The sequence below is a fragment of the Cucurbita maxima genome, unplaced genomic scaffold, assembly GCF_002738345.1.
Source record: "Cucurbita maxima cultivar Rimu unplaced genomic scaffold, Cmax_1.0 Cma_Scf00024, whole genome shotgun sequence".
NCBI lineage: Eukaryota > Viridiplantae > Streptophyta > Magnoliopsida > Cucurbitales > Cucurbitaceae > Cucurbita > Cucurbita maxima.
Genome location: NW_019272040.1, coordinates 1,429,262 through 1,450,662, shown reverse-complemented (window position 1 = coordinate 1,450,662; position 21,401 = coordinate 1,429,262). Strand labels below are relative to the sequence as shown.

Genomic DNA, 21,401 nt, shown 5'->3' with positions numbered 1-21,401 from the left:
GTATGGACGACTCCACTGGGGATCAAACCCAGAATCTTTGGTTTCGTAGACCAACACCTTATCCATTGGGCCATGGNGAACCCAGAATCTTTGGTTTCGTAGACCAACGCCTTATCCATTGGGCCATGGAGTCATGCAATAAGGCTTGGGCGCCTTGATCAATTCCTTTATACATTTACAAAATGAAAATTAATTGATAGGGACGACTCCACTGGGAATTGAACCCAGAATCTTTGGTTTCGTAGACCAACGCCTTATCCATTGGGCCATGGAGTCATGCAATAAGGCTTGGGCGCCTTGATCAATTCCTTTATCCATTTACAAAATGAAAATTATTTGTTACGGACGACTCCACTGGGAATTGAACCCAGAATCTCTTTGGTTTCGTTATCCATTGGGCCATGGAGTCATGCAATAGGGCTTGTATGGACGACTCCACTGGGGATCAAACCCAGAATCTTTGGTTTCGTAAACCAACGCCTTATCCATTGGGCCATAGAGTCGTGCAATAAGGCTTGATCAATTCCACTGGGAATTGAACCCAAAATTTTGGGTTTCGTAGACCAACGCCTTATCCATTGGGCCATGGAGTCATGCAATAGGGCTTGGGCGGCTTGATCAATTCCTTTATCCATTTACAAAATGAAAATTATTTGTTATGGACGACTCCACTGGGGATCGAACCCAGAATCTTTGGTTTCGTAGACCAACACCTTATCCATTGGGCCATGGAGTCATGCAATAGGGCTTGGGCGGCTTGATCAATTCCTTTATCCATTTACAAAATGAAAATTATTTGTTATGGATGACTCCACGGGGAATTGAACGGGGAATTGAACTTTGGTTCATGGAATAGGGCTTGGGCGGCTTGATCAATTCCTTTATCCATTTATAAAATGAAAATTATTTGTTATGGATGACTCCACCGGGGATCAAACCTAGAATCTTTGGTTTCGTAGACCAACGCCTTATCCATTGGGCCATGGAGTCATACAATTGTATGGCTTGGGCGGCTTGATCAATTCCTTTATCCATTTTCAAAATGAAAATTAATTGATATGGACGACTCCATTGGGGATCAAACCCAGAGAAGAAACCAGAGATTGAAACATGGAGTCTGTACGACCGTAGGGCTTGGGCAAAATGAAAATTAATTAATATGGACAAGCCAACTAGGGATTGAACTCTGCCCAGAGTCTCTGGTTTCGTAGACCAGAGCCTTATCCATTAGGCCATGAAGTCGTGCAATAGGTCTTGGGCGGCTAGATCAATTCCTTTATCCATTTATAAAATGTAAATTAATTGATAATTACAACCTTAATGGGGATTGAAACCAGGTTTCATAGACTAGCGCCTTATCCATTGAGACATGGAGTCATACAATAAGATTTGGGCGGCTTGATCAATTCTTTTATCTATTTTCAAAATGAAAATTAATTGATGTGAACGACCCCACTAGGGATTGGACCAGCGACTTATCCATTGAGCCATGGAGTCGTGCATTAGGTCTTGGGCGGCTTTTCAATTCCTTTATCCATTTACAAAATGAAAATTAATTGATAATTATGACCCCACTAGGGATCGACTCTGGTTTCGTAAACCAATGTCTTATCCATTGAGACATGTAGTCATCAATAGGGCTTGGGCGCCTTACCCATTGGGGATCGAACCCAAAGTCTCTGGTTTCGTGGCTTGATCAATTCCTTTATCCATTTTCAAAATGAAAATTAATTGATATGGACGACCCAATTGGAGATCTAACCAGAGTCTTTGGTTTCATAAACCAGCACTTGGGCGGCTTGATCAATTCCTTTATCCATTTTCAAAATGAAAATTAATTGATACGTAGTACGACTGTAGCCAGCTTGATCAATTCCTTTATCCATTTTTAAAATGAAAATTAATTGATACGTAGTACGACTGTAGCCAGCTTGATCAATTCCTTTATCCATTTTCAAAATCAAAGGACGACCCCAGGTTTCGTAAACGAGCACATTATCCATTGGGCCATAGAGTCATATGATCATATGGCTTGGGCGGCTTTATCAATTCCTTTATCCATTTTTAAAATGAATCCATTTGGGATCGAACCCAGAATCTTTGGTTTCATATACCAACGTCTTATCCATTGGACCATAGGGCTTGGGCGGCTTGATCCATTTTCAAAATGAAAATTAATTGATATGGACAACTCCAATGAGGATCGAACCCAGATTCTCTGGTTTCGTAAACCAGCGCCTTATCCATTGGGCCATGGAATCATACAACTATATGGCTTGGGCGGCTTGATCAATTCCTTTATCCGAGCCATGGAGCCGTAGGGCTTGGGCGGCTTGCAAGCTTGATCAATTCCTGATATGGTCATAAACTCAGAGTCTCTAGTTTCGTAGACTACAGCCTTATCCATTGGGCCATGGAGTCGATGACGGTAAGACTTGGGCGGCTTGATCAATTTCTTTATCCATTTTCAAAATGAAAATTAATAGATATGGACGACTTACGAAACATAATTTTATCGAATTGGATCAATACTTTCAATGGAAGGAATAAGGGATCCATGGATAAAGGTTGAATTTTTTCTAATCGTAACCAAATCTTCAATTTTTTCTTTGGATAAGGGAGATTGAAGCAAAACAAAATAGCTATTAAACACTAGCGGGAAACAAACTACCTTAGTGTTATATATGGGTGCCATTTTATTTTTTTTTTCTTTACATCTTACATGTAAGAATTTATCCATCTTCCATAAAGGAGCCGAAAGACGTTCAAAATGATGAATCAACATCGACTACAACTCCTAGCCTTCCAAGCTAACGATGCGGGTTCGAGACTCCACGACCTCATTTGGGATCGAACCCAGAGTCTCCGAAACCAAAGACGCCGCCTTATCCATTGGGCCATGGAGTCGTACGACCGTAGGATTTAAATGAAAATTAATTGATATGGACGACCCCACTGGGTCTCTGGTTTCGTAGCAGCACCTTATCCATTGGGACATGGAGTCGTACCACTGTAGGAGTTGGGCGGCTTGATTAATTGATATGGACGACCCCATTTGGGATCGAACCCAGAGTCTCTGGTTTCGTAGACCAGCGCCTTATCCATTGGACTATGGAGTCGTACAACCCGAGCGCCTTATCCATTGGGCCATTGAGTCGTACAACCATAGGGCTGAGATCGAATCCAGAGTCTCTGGTTTTGTATACCAGCGCCTTATCCATTGGGCCATAGAGTCGTACAACCCCAGTGCCTTATCCATTGGGCAGCTTGATCAATTCCTTTATCGTAGGGCTTGGCTTAGGCGCCTTAGATCAAAATCTCTGGTTTAATAGACCAGTGCCTTGGCTTAGGCGCCTTGATCAAAATCTCTGGTTTAATAGACCAGTGCCTTGAGCCATGGAGTTGTACAATGGTAAGGCTAATTAAATTCACTTTGATAATAGGTTTATTTTCTTTTAGTTTTCTTTTTAAAAATTATGCGTTAGTATATAATTTTTTAAAACATGAAAAAAAAAATTGTATATAATTCACCATAGCTAACGAAATTTTATAAAATGATTTGCCAATAATCTCATTTTCAAAACCATAAAAGAAAATAAATATAATTTTTAGTATAAAAAATAAAGTAAGAATAAGCAATACGAGGAACATATATTCAAGCACAATCACTTTCAAATGAAACACAACCATCACATGGGTTGTCAAATGTTTTGTAACTTTTGTTCTATATCTAATGAACAATTCGATTTCATCATGTAATGAACGTTACAAGATCAATATCAGTATCACTACCATGTTATAATTATTAAAAATCACTATTGCAAGATACGTACGATCCAATTTGATCAGTGTATTTTGTGTTTGGTTATTTATAAATCATATCGTTATTCATGTCAGAATTGTAGAGTCTAATCATAAAAAAATGTCCAATATAAGCTGAGCTCGAAGCTTGAATTGGAGCTCGAAACCGTGACACATTCAGGCTTTACATATAGAACACAAGCTTAGAATGTCTGCATTTGAGAATGAACAAAGCAACCGCCAGAATCAACACTCAATAGCTATCAACCTCATATTAGACGATCACATTTGAGTTTACACTATACACTCTCACTTAACTCATACAAATACAATAGATTCAGAGTCACGAAACCGAATGTCGCCTCCGTTTTTGAAACGGGAACCGGTTTTCGGAACTGTTCTTCGTCCCTATAGGTTTGATGCTGTTTATCCTGAAAAGAACATTGAGTTTACTTAACTTCTTGGTGAATGATTTGAATAGCTTGTTTGCAGGATGGGTTTTTACAAGCTCCTGCTTCATGGAAACATGATCCTTTTCCAAGTCTGTAAGCCTCATTCTCATTCGAGCAACTTCGAGTTTCAGCTCACGGTTCTCTCTTCGAACCGATGCGTAATTGTCCCGTGGAGAGATGGCTCCACTTCCTGCACCACTGCTCGATCGTAGAGGAAATTGGCTACCATTCGTCGAACCGAAAAACAGCTGATTGTGGTTGCCATTCATTGCATTCCTTAACCTGATTTGCTCAAAATATAGCACTTGCACTGCCATCTGCACTGGTAGCCTTTCATTTTGTGCAGCATGGCTACATGCTTCTTGAGATAGCTTCTGACAGTCGATGGTTTTGCAAAGGCGGTAACGTTCCGAGTCTTTAATGTTCGGATGAACCTGCAAAGAACAATAAGATCGGGTTTGAAGATTAATTATGCTGTCACATTGCAAAAAGTTCTGCCACAGAAGAGATAAGTGAGAGAGATGCTTACTTTGAGAAAGATATCTACAGCTCGGTACAAGCCATCACTTACGGCCCGAGCATGATCGGGAAGTAGTTCTGCTAACGCTATGAACTTTGAAGGCATCAAATTTGAGTCGAGTGCAACTTCCGCTAAATAATTATCCAATAGCTTAGAAACCTTGAGAATTGCACTTTGTTTAGGCGAACCAGGACTATCAAAATCACACATCATTTCGCTTTCATCTCTCAAGTGACTATCTTCGTCGTCGTCTTCCTCGTCCAAGTTCAAAAAGATGGAGAAGATCCTCACTACTGATTCCGAATCATACATAGTGCTATGGTTGATCCCATGTGTGATTGAAGGAACTAAAACGTCCTCGAGAATAGCTTGGTCCAATTGCAAGCCCATCCGTCTCTCCAAGTCCGATCTACAAGACGTCGAAGCCGAAGCAGTAATGGCTGTTTTTAACAAACTTGAAAGGAATGCCATTGGAACTGGGCTCTTTCGGGACTGCGTCGGTAACAAGCTCACGATTGTCTCAACGATCACCCTCTGCTTCCTTTGCAATTCCAAATCTAAGGAACTTCCCTTCACTAAATGATGGTCTCTAACAACAAGGCCTTGAAGGGAATTATGAGCATAGTTTATCAAAATCTTGCTGATCATATCCTGTTTTAAACCCTTCGACTTCACGGCTGATAGAACCCTTTGGAAGAAGTCGAGATTCAGCACAGTTAGTGACTTCCCCCACCAATCCGATGGCGTTTCTGGCTCGATGTTATGAACAGCTTTGGACGGATAGTTATGATCTAACTTTAGTAGGCCAGAAGTCAGCTGCTCTTTGCATGCATTGCTAGCAATCGCATGAATGAGTCTGCTTACCAGATTGATCTCTTCTGAAAAAGGTAATAAACTTTCGCACCGGTGAAGAACCGATATCGAGTTCGATATATTTGGAAATACCATATCCTTTAGGTACGATTCAGTTCGGGTTTCCAAGTTTCTGTCTGCGAACTCCTCGGTCATCTCCAAGTAATGAGAAGCGCAACGTAACATAGCAACATTTGATAATGTAATCTCAACATTAATACCATAACAGAACTTTGCAGTTAGCTCGAACGCCTCGGGTCCACCAGGAATAGTAGAGAGGTTAACCCGGGACGTTTTCGAATCTTTTGCTTCCAACAATAATTTTCGTATCTTTCCGCTACGAGAAACTAAAGGAAACTGCAAAGTATTGGCAATTGTAAGAGTGGATCTTGAAGGAAACTACTACAATATTGTTTTGGTTCTTAAAATCTCTCCTATCTAAGCAACAAACCAGGACCAGAAGCATGATCAGTAAAGCTTGATGAAAATCAACCACAAGTTCAAATTTGTAATGATTTTTAAACCGAATTCCCATACCTTGTGAAGCGCAAAGCTCGAGCCGCCTACTTCTATGGCGAGATCACTAGAGACATCAGAAATTGGCCTGTGATTTGAAAGATTAAAACGAAAACGAAACGATAAGGATAACAAGAAGACTCATCCAAATGAATAAGAAAAAATGAACATACATGCTTGTTAATTGTTAGTACTGGCAGGGTCCTTCCAAGATTATCATCAGCCAAAAAGAAAATAAAAAGAAAACTTTCCTTTTGCATGAATGAAATGACAAGGTTTTATCTGCACCTCAAAATTATGGACAAGAACACTATACTCGACATTATCAAACAAGAAGAGTGGCCCACTCTGAGCATGATGGATCTATTATTAAGGAACAAAGGAGGCTGATTGTAACAGTCCTAAGCCTACCGCTAGTAGATATTGTCTTTTTTCAGTTTTCCCTCGAAGTTTTTAAAACGCGTCTGTTCAAGAGAGGTTTCCACACCCTTGTAAAGGATGTTTCGTTCTCCTCCCCAACCGATGTGGGATCTGACCCTGATACACACTAAAAAGTTAGAATCTCAAGGAGGTAGAAGGAACAGTTCAGTCCAACTTCATTAACAGAACACATGAACAGTATCCATATGGTCGGAGATAACCACTGGCAGTAGGCTCCTTATAGTTTATGATCTCGGGTTTGTAGATTCGGGTTTCCCGTTTACCCACAACAGAAGAGCCACCCCCACCAGGCAAGCGGCCACGGATCATAACGCACTCTTCGCACAACAAATCTACTTTGAAGTTGATTGATTCGCTCAGCCGGGGCTATGTTGTTCCTCGATCCAAGAAACTATCAATGCAAAGCATCCTATAGAATATAAAGCCATAAAATATGTATCCTCTGTCTACTGTTGTACAATTTGTCTGTCCTTACAAGAGAAACAAGAGATAGCAAAGCTATAAAATAATTGATTTAGAAAAGAACTGAATTGCAGTTCAGCAAATTGATAATAAAGCAGCAAATAAAGACAGCAATCAGCCCCAATCCTCGTGAACTTGTCCCCTGGTCTCAAGATGTTCAAGGTCAACCTCATGGGTTATGTTATTTTCAAACATAACTTGTTTTCTTCCACAATTTTGAAGCTCTATGAACCAGAGCTTAGCTTGATGAAAAATTACAGTCCGGAGGGAATGAGCTGTTTTACATCATCCCAAAAAATCATGATCTCCGGAGCTTCCTCTCAAGGTTTTTAAAACATGTCTGTTAGGGAGAAATTTCCACACCCTAATAATAAAGAATGTTCCATTCTCCTCCCCACCCGATGTGGGATTTCACAGTCCCCCTCTCCGACACTCATTCCCTTCTCCAATCGATGTGGGACCCACCAATCCACCCTCTCTTTGGGGCTCAGCCTCCTCGTTGACACATCGCTTAGAGCCTGGCTCCGATATCATTTGTAACAGCTCAAGCCCACCTCTAGCAAATATTGTCCTCTTTGAGTTTTCCCTTTCCAGCTTCCCCTCAAAGTTTTTAAAACACGTCAACTGGAGAGAGATTTCCATACCCTTATAAAGAACGTTTCGTTCTCCTCCCCAACTAATGTGGGATCTCACATAACTCAGCAATTTTGAGCATAACTTCCAATTTTCATCAAGTTGGATCTAAACTCGAATAGAAGAACTAATACTTTGTTCAACACTAGATTTGAAAAAAAAAAAAATCCCATGAACCATCCAATTCCAACAGCAAAAACACCAAAGCCTAGCCACAAATTCAAATAGATGTATATGCTCAACTCGGTATCAAATGCTTCAGGAAACATATAAAACAACAAACTAATACTTAAAATTAGCACAAGAAGTCATAAATCTTCAACATGCCACACATATGAAGACAAGTAAGAGCTAATAATACTCAATGCTCCTAAAAGTCACCAGAATTTCAATTCCACAACAGAACACTCATGATCCAGGATTTCCAAACAGCCAAACAGTCTCTATGGCATTTTATCAAACATATACCAGACAACACAAAAACCCATCATCAAAAAACTGGTAATCAAGAGTTAGAACAAGAGATTACCACTCAGTCGCATGCCTTATACTCGAACTAGGACGAAACGATCTCTTCCCGGAAATACTCGGCTTCAACTCCGCAACAGTGACGACCCCCATTATCAAATATATATATATATATATTCACCACTCCACAAAATCCAAGCAACAAACCCGTCTCAGAAATCGAAACCCATTTCAAAATACAGGAAGAAAATCACAATTCAAGACATTTTGTGAGAAGAAAGGGGGATGGAGTGAATGGAAAGCCACATGAACTCATGCAAGATTGAAAGGGGAATGTAATGGCTTTGGAACGCGTTAGCTTAATGAGTAATTATAATGAACATAATCGTAAAGTCAAGAAAGTGGAAAAGAAAAGGCAGAAACAGAGGAGTGATCGTAGAATTGAACTTTTCGGTGAATGGAAAGATGAACAAATGAAATAACCATTGAACTTTCAATTTTTGGAGAAATTTCATAAATTGAAATGGGTTGCATTGCAGTGCTTTTGGGAGTGGTAATCATGGTGTTTGAAAGCCACCCACATCAAAAACTTATTTTTCCTAATTTTATTTTATTACTCCAAAATTTAAACTTTTTCCAATTTTTACTTTTAATATTTACCCATTGTGATTTTTTTAAAGTTAATTACTTTTTAAATATTTTCAAAAAGGCAACTTTTATATTTATTTTTTTTTAATATTTAGAACTTTACCAAAAATACTTATCATTTAACTAGAGTGATCCCATCTTTAATTAAAAAAATTAAACCAATAAATTTACTACTTTTTTTTTACTGTAGATAAAATTATAATAAATATTTTAACTACTGAGATTAAAATATTAGATGACGACATGGTATTTATGTGATTGAAAACGACAAGTTATTTATATTAAAAAATATTTTTAAAAAAATAATAAAAATGATAAAAGTTAGGTTAGTTTAAGTGCAAATTATGTGTAAAGCTTAATTAAAGTAGGAGGAAATTAAAATTTTATAAAAATGTTATAATGAGATGGGTGGTGTGGGGGCAAACCCATATAATAATATTATTATTATTATTATTCTTTGAGGCTAAAAAGCCTAAAACTCGCCCCTTTAATTGATGTTTAATTAATCATAATTACTTTTTTTTTTTCTAAAGTTGGTCTTTTATTTTTGTTTTCTTTAAATTATTTGTGCTTTATATGCCTAATTATGTATAAAGAAATATATATATATATATATATATATATATATAAAGGAAAAGCTTTGGTTTGGATATTATCATAAAAATTTTATGTCTTTTTTTTTTCTTATTTTAATTTTTCTTTTATTCTTTCTATTTGCTATTTTCAAATAAAACCTAAATATATTTTCTGGAATTAATTATTAATCGATGGGAAAAAATTTGTAAAAAATAATTGGTTTTTAAATTTTTTTATTTATTTTGGGCAATAAATTTCGCTATTTAATATTTTCTTAAATTTACGAATTTATGGGGAAAAAAATAAAATTTTACTACTTTATTAGACAAAAAAAAAAAAGAAAAAAAAACTTTAAACATTATATATTTGTTAAAATATTTAAAAAGAATTTATATATATATATATAATTTATTTTGATTTAATCAAATGATCACATCGTATGCTTCTAAGTATTTTGCTTAATAATATAGATTAAATAAATATAAAATGGTATAAATAATCAAATAATAAAAGCTATAAAATAATGCCATGTCGTCATAAAGTATGTCAAGTAAGATTTTGTCTAGTGATCCAACAAAACATTAATTCAAATGTTAATTTAAAATTAAATTATTTCCCTAACCTAAAGTTTTAAAATGTCTCTTTTTAAGTATTTTTATTTTTCTAAATAATATTTAAAGAATCCATTGATTTTGTTTATAAGTTTTTAAAGAATGAATAAAGTGAGAATTTATGAAGAAAGAGAAAAAAAAAAATCATTGTACCCATTAATGTTTTAAAATTATGCTTAAAAATACTAATTAAAGTAAATAACTCAAGTTTTAATTTTAGAATTAATTCAAATGTTTATTAATTCTATTATTCATAAAATCATTAATATTAATAAAAATACAAATTAAAATAGGTCGTTCGTTTAAGAAAAAAAAGCTATTAACTTGTTATTAGGACAACAAAACCGAACATTTGACCGTTTCCTTACCTAAAGGTAAGAAAACCCTAAAGTAAGGAAAGGGCTTCGTCTAACTCGTTTTTTAGGTTCACTGGTAGTATCAGAACCACGTTGAACCATGAATAGGAGTGGATTGTGAGATCGCACATAATTTGTAAGGGTGTGAAAACATTTACTAACAACAATTAGTATAATGATTTCTTTGTAGACTTAACATTTACATATATCAATATCCATATCCATAATTACAAATATAATGATTTCTTTTTATTCTTTCCATCCTCTCGAGTTGGGCTCTCGATGTATCTAGGATTCTATCTGATCAACCAACCACCGGTTTACCGAGGTAAGCAAAAACTGAAATTAGTATTTAAAAAAAAAAAAAGAAATTATATTAGGGGAAAAAATGAGATTAAAAAATAGATAAATAGAAAAAAAGAAGCAAAATAATTTTAAGGAAAATAAAATATGAATTAGAATTGGGAGTGACAGCTGTCAGGCAATAATAGCCTAAGATCGGGAAGATCAGGTGACAATGATGAAATTATTTTGAGGTTTGATCATTGCTGGCTTAAGGCTTACCCTCAACTGCTTACGATCATTCCTTTCTTTCCTTTTTATTTATTTATTATTTTTTTACTAATAGACCCATTTAGAAGTGGTCGGTGAAATTGTTTATAATATTTAATACTCGTTCTTTGACACAGTAAATTAGAGTCTATGTTCAAAGTGGACAATATCACACCATTGTAGAGATCTATGATTCCTAATAACTACGGCTAGACTCTAGTCGGTAGAAGTAGTTCATAATATTTAATAGTCATTATCTACGATAATTTGACATAGTAAATTAAAGACATGAGAGTCTGTGTTCAAAGTGGACAATATCACATTATTGTGGAGATCCGTGATTCTTAACAACCACTACTAGACTCTAGTCGATAGAAGCAGTTTATAATATTTAATAGTCGTTTTTTCACAATAAAATAATATTTAAAAGGAAAAGAGAAGGGGTTGGGCAGTGTTCCTGCTTGATGCAATTCTGCCACTAAAATGAGAGGATCCCAAAGCCTACTAATCACTCTATTATGTTCCTCACTAATCATTAATATTATTCTCCAAACTCTAACTCTACTTTTACTTTAAATATTTATTTATTTTTAATGTTTTCATAATTTTTAAATTTTTTTAAAATTATGATTGGGTTTTAGATCGAGAGAGCTCTGATACAATAAGTGAATAAGGTCTAAAGCTCGATATATAGATATATTTGCTTGAACGACCCACCATAATACTTTTAGTTTGGAGGAATTGCTTTGATTGACTCGAGGTTAAGACATTTATAGACTAAGGTTGCATATGGAACTGTCTTTTGACCCTTTTGGTTCATGATCGACTAAAAAAATTGTTGTCCTTTAAAAATTTTCAATGTCAAATGTAACTCAATTTGTTAGTTGCCCTGCAAAAACTCAATTATTAACGTTTTAAAATGAATAGATTAATTAACTTAGTCGGGTTTTGTTTTATAAATATATTATTAAAGTATAAATCAAAATATGTTTTTTTTAATTGATTTAAAATACTATTTTCTTGATTTATTATCCGTTTGTAATTTTTTTAAAATCACATCCAATTTCTTAAAAAAAAAAAAGTAATTTTTAAAAAAATTTAGTATCAAAATTAAATATGTTTTTATTCAAGGTGAAAAAAAAAATTTATTAAAAAATTTCAAAGAGAAAATTTTTGAAAAACATAAAACAAAATATTTATTATCACAATTTTTATTTATTATTATCATTATTTTTTATTTTAGAGTTGGGACATTGGAATTATGAAAGTAGAAGAGCCAAAGTTGGCAGGCAAAATAATAGTCTAGAAAAAAAAAAAAGAAATAATTATATTAATTTTCTTATTTTATAATTTATAATAATAAATAAATAAATAAAAACATAGGAGCCCACTTTTTTATGATTTTGTTGAGATCACTATCCGAGGACGTGGATGGGATGCTCATGCCTATACATTCTTTCCATCATACCCTATCTTATTACAAATATATATATATATATATATATATATTTTAATTTGGGTGAGAAACGACAAGAAAGGCGAGAAAAAAAAATACTCTCGGGCGAGGCTTGTCACACCAATTCTGACACAATATCTACCACTCAAAAGTGTAAATAGACATGAAAATATTATATTCGTGTAAACAATATAGAGTTAAGGATGAGAAATATAATTGAGATCGAAAGTTCAATATTCCTTAATATTCACAACGTTTTTAAATAGAATACCCGCTATCAACTAATACCTATAAAATATAAACTAACTAAATCTGTCGGATAAAATAAAATATATTACCAATCAAAATAAAAATATTAACTTATTACTAATATATTCTTCAAATATTAATATTTTGACTAATTCAAATGATAAAATAAAATACACTACTAATTAAATGAAAAAATATTAACGGATTTCTAATATATTATCTAAATATTAACAAATTACGAATATCTTGACTAATTCATGTTGGATGATGAAAGTCACACATCGGCTAATTTAGGAAATGATCATGGGTTTATAAGTGAGGAATACTAACTCCATTGCTATGAGGTCTTTTGGGAAGCCCAGAGTAAAGCCATGAGAGCTTATATTCAAAGTGGACAATATCATACCATTGTTAAGAGTTTTGTTCGTCTAACATGGTATCAGACAAAGAACTCCAAAAAGGAAAAAAGAAGTCAAGCCTCCTCGAAGGTACGAAGGCAGTAAAAAATGACTAAGACTCCAAAGGAGGCTTGGAGTCGAGCCTCGATTAAGGGGAGGCATGCGGCCTTTTGGTTTGGCCATGAGAGCTTATGCTCAAAGTGGATAATATCATACCATTGTGGTGTTCGTCTAACAATTCAAACGAGTCAAACCCATTATTTAAGTCATTACATAATTATATAATTTTTTAACCGGTCTCTCATACTCAATTTAAAGACGAGGTTTTAAAATTTAATAGTATATCGGAAAAACCAAACGTTCAAATTCGAGTGTGTAATCTCGATGCAACGAAAAATAACGAACTTGAAGTTTGAAAGTGATAGGTGGCTTATTTAGAATTTATTTTTAATTTCATAAATTAAAAAAAAAAAAAAAAAACTAAACAATACATAAAACATAATTGAAATCTAAGATATGTCTTGGAAATTAGCTTGGATAGTTTGGATACAAAAGACTCTTATCCGGGCTTGGGATACGGTATCCAATGTACCAAACAGTGCTTCTAGTTCACCCTGCCAAACACCACACAACCACTTCACCACTCTTTATCTTTTATCTTCTCGCTTCTGTTTCTGTGAGAATCTCAGTAGCAGCGATGAATTTTTTCTCTCCGACCACTGCAACTCGGACGATTCCGGGATGTTTTCTTTTTCCGCCACGATACGGTGACTTCTCGAGAAGATGTTCTCTGGAGCTTAAACGTTCTGCACCTCCGTTTAGAGCTTCAACTCTCGTTTGCATGGCGGTTCGTACATGTCCGACCGATAAATGTAGATAGATTTCCGGACGTTTTGTCTTCGAGAAGGAACATGTCATCTTATTGTTTGGATTGGTTTTAATTGAATTTCAGTTTCTTTATGTTTCGAGTTCACTACGTTTTCTTTCGCTGAAGTTATTGGAGATGAATTCGTGGTACAACTGGCCTGGCTGAGGTTTATGGCAAGTGATGTTTGTATTTTATTATTTCAGGAACCTTATTTGATCACGAAGCTGGAATCAGCCGAGAATACGTGGAAAGAGTTATCGGTACTCACTGATTTATGGTTCAATAGCATTTTAATTTGTTTGCTGGAGGTGCTTGTATCCATCATTTTTTTAGCGTGGTTATAATTGGAACAAAATTTTGGCATGATTTTTAGCTAAGAAATTTATAGTTTAAAATGCCAATAAGTCTTAACTTCTGGCTCAATGCTGTTATAGTTTGACTACAAAGATAATTGAACTTAGTTTTCTTCCGAGTGAAAATCCAGGGAAGGGGAAATTAGCCAAGACATGTCTTGGAAAAGTTAAGAGCTCTTAGAATTATCATGCTCCATTATATTATGAATTTTCGCTTCATGAAGATATCAGGAAACGTAATTTGCAGTTAAAATGAATCTGTGGCTACAGTGAACTCCACATATTGTTTCTGCAGTGACTGTAATTCTGCTGCGAACTTTTAAATTTTAAAATAAGTAAATTAAGTGCCCAACGATTCCACTTAGTTACTTACTTTTAGAGTAATAACAACAAAAGAAGAGGCGGAAGAACGTCCTCACTAGAGACCTTGTCTATGCGCCTGGCATTGTGATACTCACAAGGCAAAAAATGAAGAAATGTATTTTGGATTTGACTATAGCCTATAATGAAAAACTAATAATTCCTTGCTTTCCCACTACACTTGGGATTTGAACTGAAATTTTTTAGCTATCACGAGTATTTTTTTAACCACCGCTTTTCTCCTGAAAATTTTGTAAAACTAATGAAATGTTTATGAATAAAATCTAGGTGTATTAACTGTAATCAAGTTTCTCCCCTCATTCTGTAGGCCACATTTGGAACTTGCATTTACATTCTCAGTGCTCCAATTATGCTTTTCATTTGGTTATTGTTTTATTATTTTTCCCCACCAGAATCATAGTTGGTATATTTATTTAGGTCAAGCTGGCTGATCCAGATATTGTCTCAAACCCCACAGAGTATCAAAAACTTGCCCAATCAATGTCAGAGCTTGACGAGGTATAGCACAACCATTTGCCTCTGATATTGTGATTTATAGGAACAGTTAGAAGAACCTTCCCCTTTTTTTCCCTTCAGATTGTTTCTTTTCAAAACTAACGTTATACTATTCCTATTGGTTGGTTGGTGTGGGATGCCGGGACAGGTGGTATCAACTTTCAGAAGATTCAAGGAATGTGAGAAGCAGTTGCAGGAGGCAAAAGGTTGACTGATAAGTACTTCAAAAAATGTTATGACTTAATTTCTTTTTTTTTTTTTTTTCAACTTGTCTTATTTTCTTCTTCTTTGTCATGATTATCGTGTCAGCTTTAGCAAAAGAAAGTGGGAATGACGAGGATATGGCAGAGATGATTGCTTTAGAAATCAGTTCTTTATCCAGTCAACTCAAAGACATTGAGGAGAAGCTTAAGGTGCTTTTGATTCATAAACTTGATCATTACATGTGTGTATATTTTGGACAGGAGTCAAACTTTTATTAATGTTAATGTGTGTATAAATCTCTTTATCGGTGTCATTTTGTTTCCCTGTTTGGAGTGGGGTGGAGGTCCTTGATTTTCAATCCTTCACAGTTTGTGGTTCAGAATTTTCATATTCTGCTTTTTAATGAGCATCCGTTCAGACAGATGTCTAAACGCACTCTATTTTGTTTCTTTAGCAATTTTCATCAGTTTTTGTTATTTTCTCTTCTTTTGTAAGTTGGTAGAATTATTTAATTTCTGAAGCAAATAGGTAGTGGCATTGTAGCTTGGTTCTTTACTAATTGTCAAATTTTTACAAGCAAATACTGTGCTTTCTTGTCATTTGTGTGGTTTGATTGTTTTCTATTTTTGGGGACTTTAGTTATTTCCTGGTATTCTACAAGTTGCATCTTACGTTTCTCTGAATCTGAAGACATTATGTCACAATTTTCTTTATCAGGTGATGTTGCTTCCATCTGATCCTCTTGATGCAAGAAATATTATGCTCGAAGGTCAGCTTCCTCAGTTTCCAATTTTATGCCATCTGAATATGACAAATTTTAAAAGTCCATTTTCCGGAGGTAGCATAGATTCATTGTGCAAAAATGATATACTTATTGGACAATTAGAATTCTGTAAAAGTAAACTGCTTACACTTGTGCGTTTTGTTTATTCTGATTAAAAATTGTATTGTTCTTCTTACCATGCAGTCCGAGCAGGTACGGGTGGTGATGAAGCTGGAATCTGGGCTGGTGATCTTGTAGGTACATGCTTCTTTTATCCTTCAAGTACTACGAAAAATTGAGCACATATTCTTTTTTTGGTTGCCCTTACAATAGCCGAACATGAGAAATATTGGTTATAATAGAAAATCTCTTGATATCTTTGTAAGAAATGTTATGTCAAATAAACATATTATTTGAAGTGATCTATGCTTTAATATTCCCCTTTCTAACCTTTCAGGTCTTTTAAGTGTATTGAAAAAGTATAGATAGGCTTAGTGAACTTCCATGTTCTGAAGTTTCTTCCATATACATTCTTGCATTGCTTTGATTTTAGACCTCCTTAATCCTTTGTATTGTTCTGTGTTACCATTTCTTCTCCTCTCATCTTTTCCATTTTTGTAACAGGTCCGTATGTATCAGAAATACAGTGAGCGGAATTCTTGGAAATTTTCCCCTATTTCAAGTTCTGAGGTATGTGTTTCTAAACCTCCCAGAAGAAGTAAACATTCTAGTGCTTTCTGTATGTCTGAAAGAACTTATACTGTTCACCTTTCAGGCTGAAAAAGGTGGATTCAAAACTTATGTGTTGGAAATCAAAGGAAATCGTGTCTACAGTAAATTAAAATATGAGTCTGGTGTTCACCGGGTTCAACGTGTTCCTCAAACAGAAACACAGGGCCGTGTGCATACTTCCACTGCTACAGTAGCCATCATGCCAGAGGTAAACAATTTCTTGAATTTTCTGTTGAATGTTGATTAATTTTGTTTGATTCTTGTAAAAAAAGTATTGCAAGCCCCAATCAGACTAATGTCTAGAATAACATTACGTGAGTAGACTGATGTTAATTCGTGTAGTTTCTTTCTTGTTCCCCTTCCCTTAATAGGTTCCTGATCTATTTCTTGTACTCCGTTATTATCTGGATAGTCTTCAATACTTTTAGCTCTTGACAATTATAACGTGGAAAAGTTGTACCACTGCTTTAAAATCCTTAGACGGTGAATTAATGTGGGATTACTAATCATGGTTTTCTGACATATCTCACCAGTGCCTTAACATGAAGACCTGAGCAGATAACTGTAGATTTATCCTTCATATTTATTTAGTTGATGTTGATAGTGTCCATACTGTTTCTTTGTAGGAGTAGTTATGAATTAGATATGATAACTTCTCTAGACTTGACTATCTTGTCCTCTGCATTCACATCTTGATCAGCTATATACTTTCTCTTGATTGGTTGAGCTTGTTTCATTCTTGCATCTAGGCAGATGAAGTTGAGGTAGTGATTGATCCAAAAGACATTGAACTAACAACTACAAGATCTGGGGGTGCAGGAGGTATAAATCTACTTAATTGTTCAAATATTACTGTGGCAAGCTCTCTGTATCTGTTCTCATAAACCAAGAAATGGTAGAATAACCTTTTTTTTCCCCAATGGTTATGCAGGGCAGAATGTGAACAAGGTGGAGACAGCAATTGATCTTTTCCACAAGCCAACAGGAATTCGCATTTTTTGCACTGAAGAAAGGACTCAACTTCAGAACAAGCATCGAGCTTTTCAATTGCTGCGAGCCAAACTGTGAGAATCCATTACACCATAAACGTTTGCCATTTTATCATATACTTTATGTGCACTTCATTCATATAATTCCTATATTTTTTTACCGAAACAAATAATTATATGAACTAAATGACCATTTCTAGGTTTTTCTCAAATAATTGAAGAATCTTTATTGTCATTGCTATATTCCGAAGGAATTTGGCTGGTCATTGGTATGGGGCAATAAAAATAAAATAAAATAACCGAGATTGAACAGTTGGAGTTTGGTTCTGCACAACCCTTATGATCAACCGAGGCATCAAAGAAATTTTAATTTTCTTTTTCTCTCTCACGCACAGCCTCCACCACCCATTGTTCACACCCAACCCGGGCCAGCCCCTTCCCCAACCTTTGTCCACACTTGCCCTTGTATGTTCTGGCTAAGCCTCTCGCTTCCTATTTGCCATCCCCCTCCAATCCAATCTGGTCGGTTGGTCAGTTCTTTCATCCAAAGAAAGCAAAAAAGTTAGTTTCTTATGCCCTGCCCCAACTGACAATCAGCCCAAGGGTACCTCTATCCTGATCTACACTGACTTTCGCCCCTAGTTATTGGTTTCTTAACCCTCCTATTCAATCTCTCGGCATTAATTTTTCAAAAAGAAAATGATGTTTTTCTAATATATATTGACTTGCCTTTCATAGTGGACAGGGTGATAATTTTGCTGGTTTCAACATCGTGTAAATTCATGTATTTAATCCCCCTTCTTTTCCTTTTCAGTTATGAGATCAAAGTGAGGGAACAGCAGGAGAGGATCAGGAATCAACGAAAATTACAGGTAAATATTAGTTTTCTCTTTCTTTCTATTCTCGTTATCATTTATCCATGTTTAGCAAAGAACACCTTTTTGTGCATTTGATTTTTTGGGTGTCCACGTACTTTTTCATTTTCTCTTAATGAAGGTTTGATTCTTTATTAGAAAAAATCAGACAACAGTTTCTGAAGTTATTCCAGTCAGTTTTTCACTATATTTTATAAACTTGCCTAGGAAACGAAGAGCTGTTACCCTCCGTTTTTTTCAAGCACTTCCTAGTCTAGAGTAATTTCTAAGTGAGCACACAATTTCATTGGCTACATTATTGCAAAAGGAAATGTCCAATATGCAATAAAATTTCAATGGAATATCAAAAACTAAAAATCTTTTGGACTCCACAAACCCATACCCACAGGTCTTAGGTGCACAAATACGACTGTTTTAGAGCACAATAATTATATTTTAGGAATCTTTTATCAATCTTTTTCTTCTTTCTGCTGTGATAGGAAACTACTTCATAATGTTGCTAAATCATAGTTTTTGTTCAATTTTACAATATTCTACGTAACTCTAAATCTGAAAGCAAGTAGTTGTCACATTAATGCAAGGCAATTGTACAAGCAGATGCCAGCCAAATATTCTCATAAAAGCAATCGAGTATAAGCTGTTCTTCAATTTCAGTGTTCTTATTTTCTTGTTGTCCTCTTTTCTGTCTCCTCACAGACATTTTCAAAATTGGTTGTCAATTTTTTAATGATGAAACTTCATGCAAACCACTGCTAGGGGTTATTGCAACTTGAATTTGTTAAACAAAATTGAATACCTGATTATAACTTCTCAATGTAATTTTATTAGGCAATCAAATTGTTTCCATTGGTGTATTCCCTCGTTCTAAAAGGTTCTGTTGCAGGTTGGTACAGGTGCCCGTGCTGAGAAAATACGGACTTACAATTACAAGGTATGATATTAGTTATATTTCTGGCTTGAAACTGATGAAAAAAGAAATACAGCTACTGTCATAAAGCAAGCTATCCATATGGTACCACAAAGATGTTGAAGACCAAGAAATAGTTCTAAAAGATAAATTAGTGCATGAAGTATTAACTTGTTATGAACGTTATATAAAAGGAACTATTATTGGTTGGCCTAGTGGACAAGAGAGTAATGGACCTATAGGGAACAAGTTCAGTCACGGTCACCTAGACTTAATATTCGATAAGTATCTTGACAACCAAATGTAGTAGGGTTAGATGGTTGTTCCATGAAATTAGTTGAGGTGCTAGCAAGCGTGTTTGGATCCTCATTGTTATATAAAAGAATAAAAAAAATTAGAAAAGGACGTAAAAGAATAAAAAAAATTAAAAAAAGACAAAGGAAGGACCAAACCTTGGGTTTGAAAAACCGATCATGTCACAAACAAACTCACAAATTGTCACGACAACCATGTATACTCGTCTCACTAATGAAACGATCGAACTTATGAAACTATCATTTCCAGTGTGTAGTTCAAGGTGGAAATGAAACATCTTAGCATAATTCATAGACATTGATCCTAATAGACTGATGATTTCCATAGAATTCACTAACTTTTGGATTTTCCTCATATTAGGATAACAGGGTGACTGACCACAGGTTGAAAATGAACTTCGAGCTCACATCCTTTATTGATGGTGATATAGAGAATGCAGTTCAGGTAATATTCTCTCTCATCTTTTTTCCATTTGAACTCTCATTGAAAGCAAAAAATTCATATCCTCCATTTATTTTTTTCAATCAAGGCATGTGTTGCCATGGAACAAAAAGAACTCATGGAAGAATTGGTTCAATCTACTGGGGCTCCAACCACTTGAATTTCCATCATCTCCTGCCAATATTTGGGGCCCTCATAACACGTATTTCTTTGAGAACCGTATGAACTGCTATGAGGTTAGGTAAAAAACCATTCACCATTATTCATACTTTTTCTGCACATGGGCCTACTATATGTATGATTGATATACACATACTGAGATTATACCATTTAGAGTTGGGTTTTTGGTGTCAGTAGTCTGAAAATAGAGGGAGAAAAAAAAAATTTAACCCATCCCATCCGCGCTAGAACTAGATTATGATGTTGATGCGACTTTACGAAATTAATTACATATTTTTTCTTTATTGTATGGTTTACGAACTATTATTTCGATGAATTTTGCATTGTCTTGGTTGGTTTGGGGATTCTTGTAGTCTCACATGCAGTTTTGTTGATATTTGACTTGATCATGTTATGTTATGAAAAGGGTGAAAGTTGCTTGTTGAAGTTAGAGGTGTTAGACGAACTCTCTACAATGATATGATATTGTCCACTTTGAGCGTAAGCTCTCATGACTTCGCTTTGGGCTTCTCCAAAAGGTCTTGCCAATAGAGAGAGTATTATTTGATTATAAACCTATGATCATTCTCTAAATTAGTAGATGTATGACTTTTATCATCAACCCATCAACAAGAAGTCTTTAAGGAGAAGACATGCCCTTACCACATTTGATAGCATCTTGAGATGTGGGAAATGCATCTTCGATTGCTTTATCAAAGTGGGGTCCAAATAAAATATTGGATGAAAAATACAATCTCCAAAATCGAAAATTAAGTTAAATTACAAATTTAGTCGATAACATCGTATCTCATTGGTTCTAATAGGTCTATAAATTTGATAACCATTGTTCACAATTGAAACTTGAAAGATCATTTCTCGTGTTGCTTATTTATTCGACTATGATTTTATCAGCACATTAAAATATTAT

General features: G+C 35.0%; 2 protein-coding genes and 5 non-coding genes across 8 annotated transcripts; 1 reads left to right on the top strand and 6 right to left on the bottom strand.

Moving 5' to 3' along the window:
- Positions 1–7: 7 nt before the first annotated feature.
- TRNAR-ACG lies at positions 8–133 on the bottom strand. The gene is made up of 2 exons: positions 97–133; positions 8–43 (listed from the first exon to the last, which is right to left on the bottom strand). It is a non-coding gene; the product is annotated as a tRNA-Arg (tRNA).
- A 70-nt stretch (positions 134–203) lies between these two features.
- On the bottom strand, positions 204–276 carry TRNAR-ACG. Its single transcript has one exon. It is a non-coding gene; the product is annotated as a tRNA-Arg (tRNA).
- A 154-nt stretch (positions 277–430) lies between these two features.
- On the bottom strand, positions 431–503 carry TRNAR-ACG. The gene has a single exon. It is a non-coding gene; the product is annotated as a tRNA-Arg (tRNA).
- A 160-nt stretch (positions 504–663) lies between these two features.
- Positions 664–736, bottom strand: TRNAR-ACG. Its single transcript has one exon. It is a non-coding gene; the product is annotated as a tRNA-Arg (tRNA).
- A 181-nt stretch (positions 737–917) lies between these two features.
- TRNAR-ACG lies at positions 918–990 on the bottom strand. Its single transcript has one exon. It is a non-coding gene; the product is annotated as a tRNA-Arg (tRNA).
- Positions 991–3,992: 3,002 nt separating this feature from the next.
- LOC111497778 (BTB/POZ domain-containing protein At1g03010-like) lies at positions 3,993–8,635 on the bottom strand. 2 transcript variants are annotated; one of them, XM_023148719.1, is made up of 4 exons: positions 8,207–8,635; positions 6,163–6,229; positions 4,783–5,982; positions 3,993–4,687 (listed from the first exon to the last, which is right to left on the bottom strand). In XM_023148719.1, exons 1-4 carry the CDS (start codon positions 8,296–8,298, stop codon positions 4,145–4,147), a joined length of 1,902 nt encoding a protein of 633 aa, XP_023004487.1. In that variant the 5' UTR covers positions 8,299–8,635; the 3' UTR covers positions 3,993–4,144. The 2 variants fall into 2 exon arrangements, with proteins under 2 accessions (XP_023004487.1, XP_023004488.1); XM_023148720.1 differs by lacking the exon at positions 8,207–8,635 and adding an exon at positions 6,315–6,603.
- Positions 8,636–13,631: 4,996 nt separating this feature from the next.
- LOC111497823 (peptide chain release factor APG3, chloroplastic) lies at positions 13,632–20,810 on the top strand. The gene is made up of 15 exons (XM_023148790.1): positions 13,632–13,838; positions 14,063–14,119; positions 15,011–15,091; positions 15,237–15,294; positions 15,398–15,501; positions 16,010–16,061; positions 16,260–16,309; positions 16,680–16,745; positions 16,831–16,995; positions 17,537–17,609; positions 17,719–17,851; positions 18,591–18,648; positions 19,535–19,582; positions 20,234–20,317; positions 20,403–20,810. Exons 1-15 carry the CDS (start codon positions 13,689–13,691, stop codon positions 20,472–20,474), a joined length of 1,251 nt encoding a protein of 416 aa, XP_023004558.1. The 5' UTR covers positions 13,632–13,688; the 3' UTR covers positions 20,475–20,810.
- Positions 20,811–21,401: the final 591 nt, after the last annotated feature.

What these genes read in the sequence shown, in the direction of transcription:
- LOC111497778 (XM_023148719.1), bottom strand. Translation starts at nt 8,298, where the DNA reads ATGGGGGTCGTCACTGTTGCGGAGTTGAAGCCGAGTATTTCCGGGAAG. An exon ending in ATAAGGCATGCGACTGAGTG is followed by an intron (nt 6,230 to 8,206) that starts GTAATCTCTTGT and finishes TTCAAATCACAG; the next exon opens with GCCAATTTCTGATGTCTCTA. An exon ending in CTGTAGATATCTTTCTCAAA is followed by an intron (nt 4,688 to 4,782) that starts GTAAGCATCTCT and finishes TGTTCTTTGCAG; the next exon opens with GTTCATCCGAACATTAAAGA.
- LOC111497823 (XM_023148790.1), top strand. Translation starts at nt 13,689, where the DNA reads ATGAATTTTTTCTCTCCGACCACTGCAACTCGGACGATTCCGGGATGT. An exon ending in CAATTGCTGCGAGCCAAACT is followed by an intron (nt 17,852 to 18,590) that starts GTGAGAATCCAT and finishes TTTCCTTTTCAG; the next exon opens with TTATGAGATCAAAGTGAGGG. An exon ending in ATATAGAGAATGCAGTTCAG is followed by an intron (nt 20,318 to 20,402) that starts GTAATATTCTCT and finishes TTTTCAATCAAG; the next exon opens with GCATGTGTTGCCATGGAACA.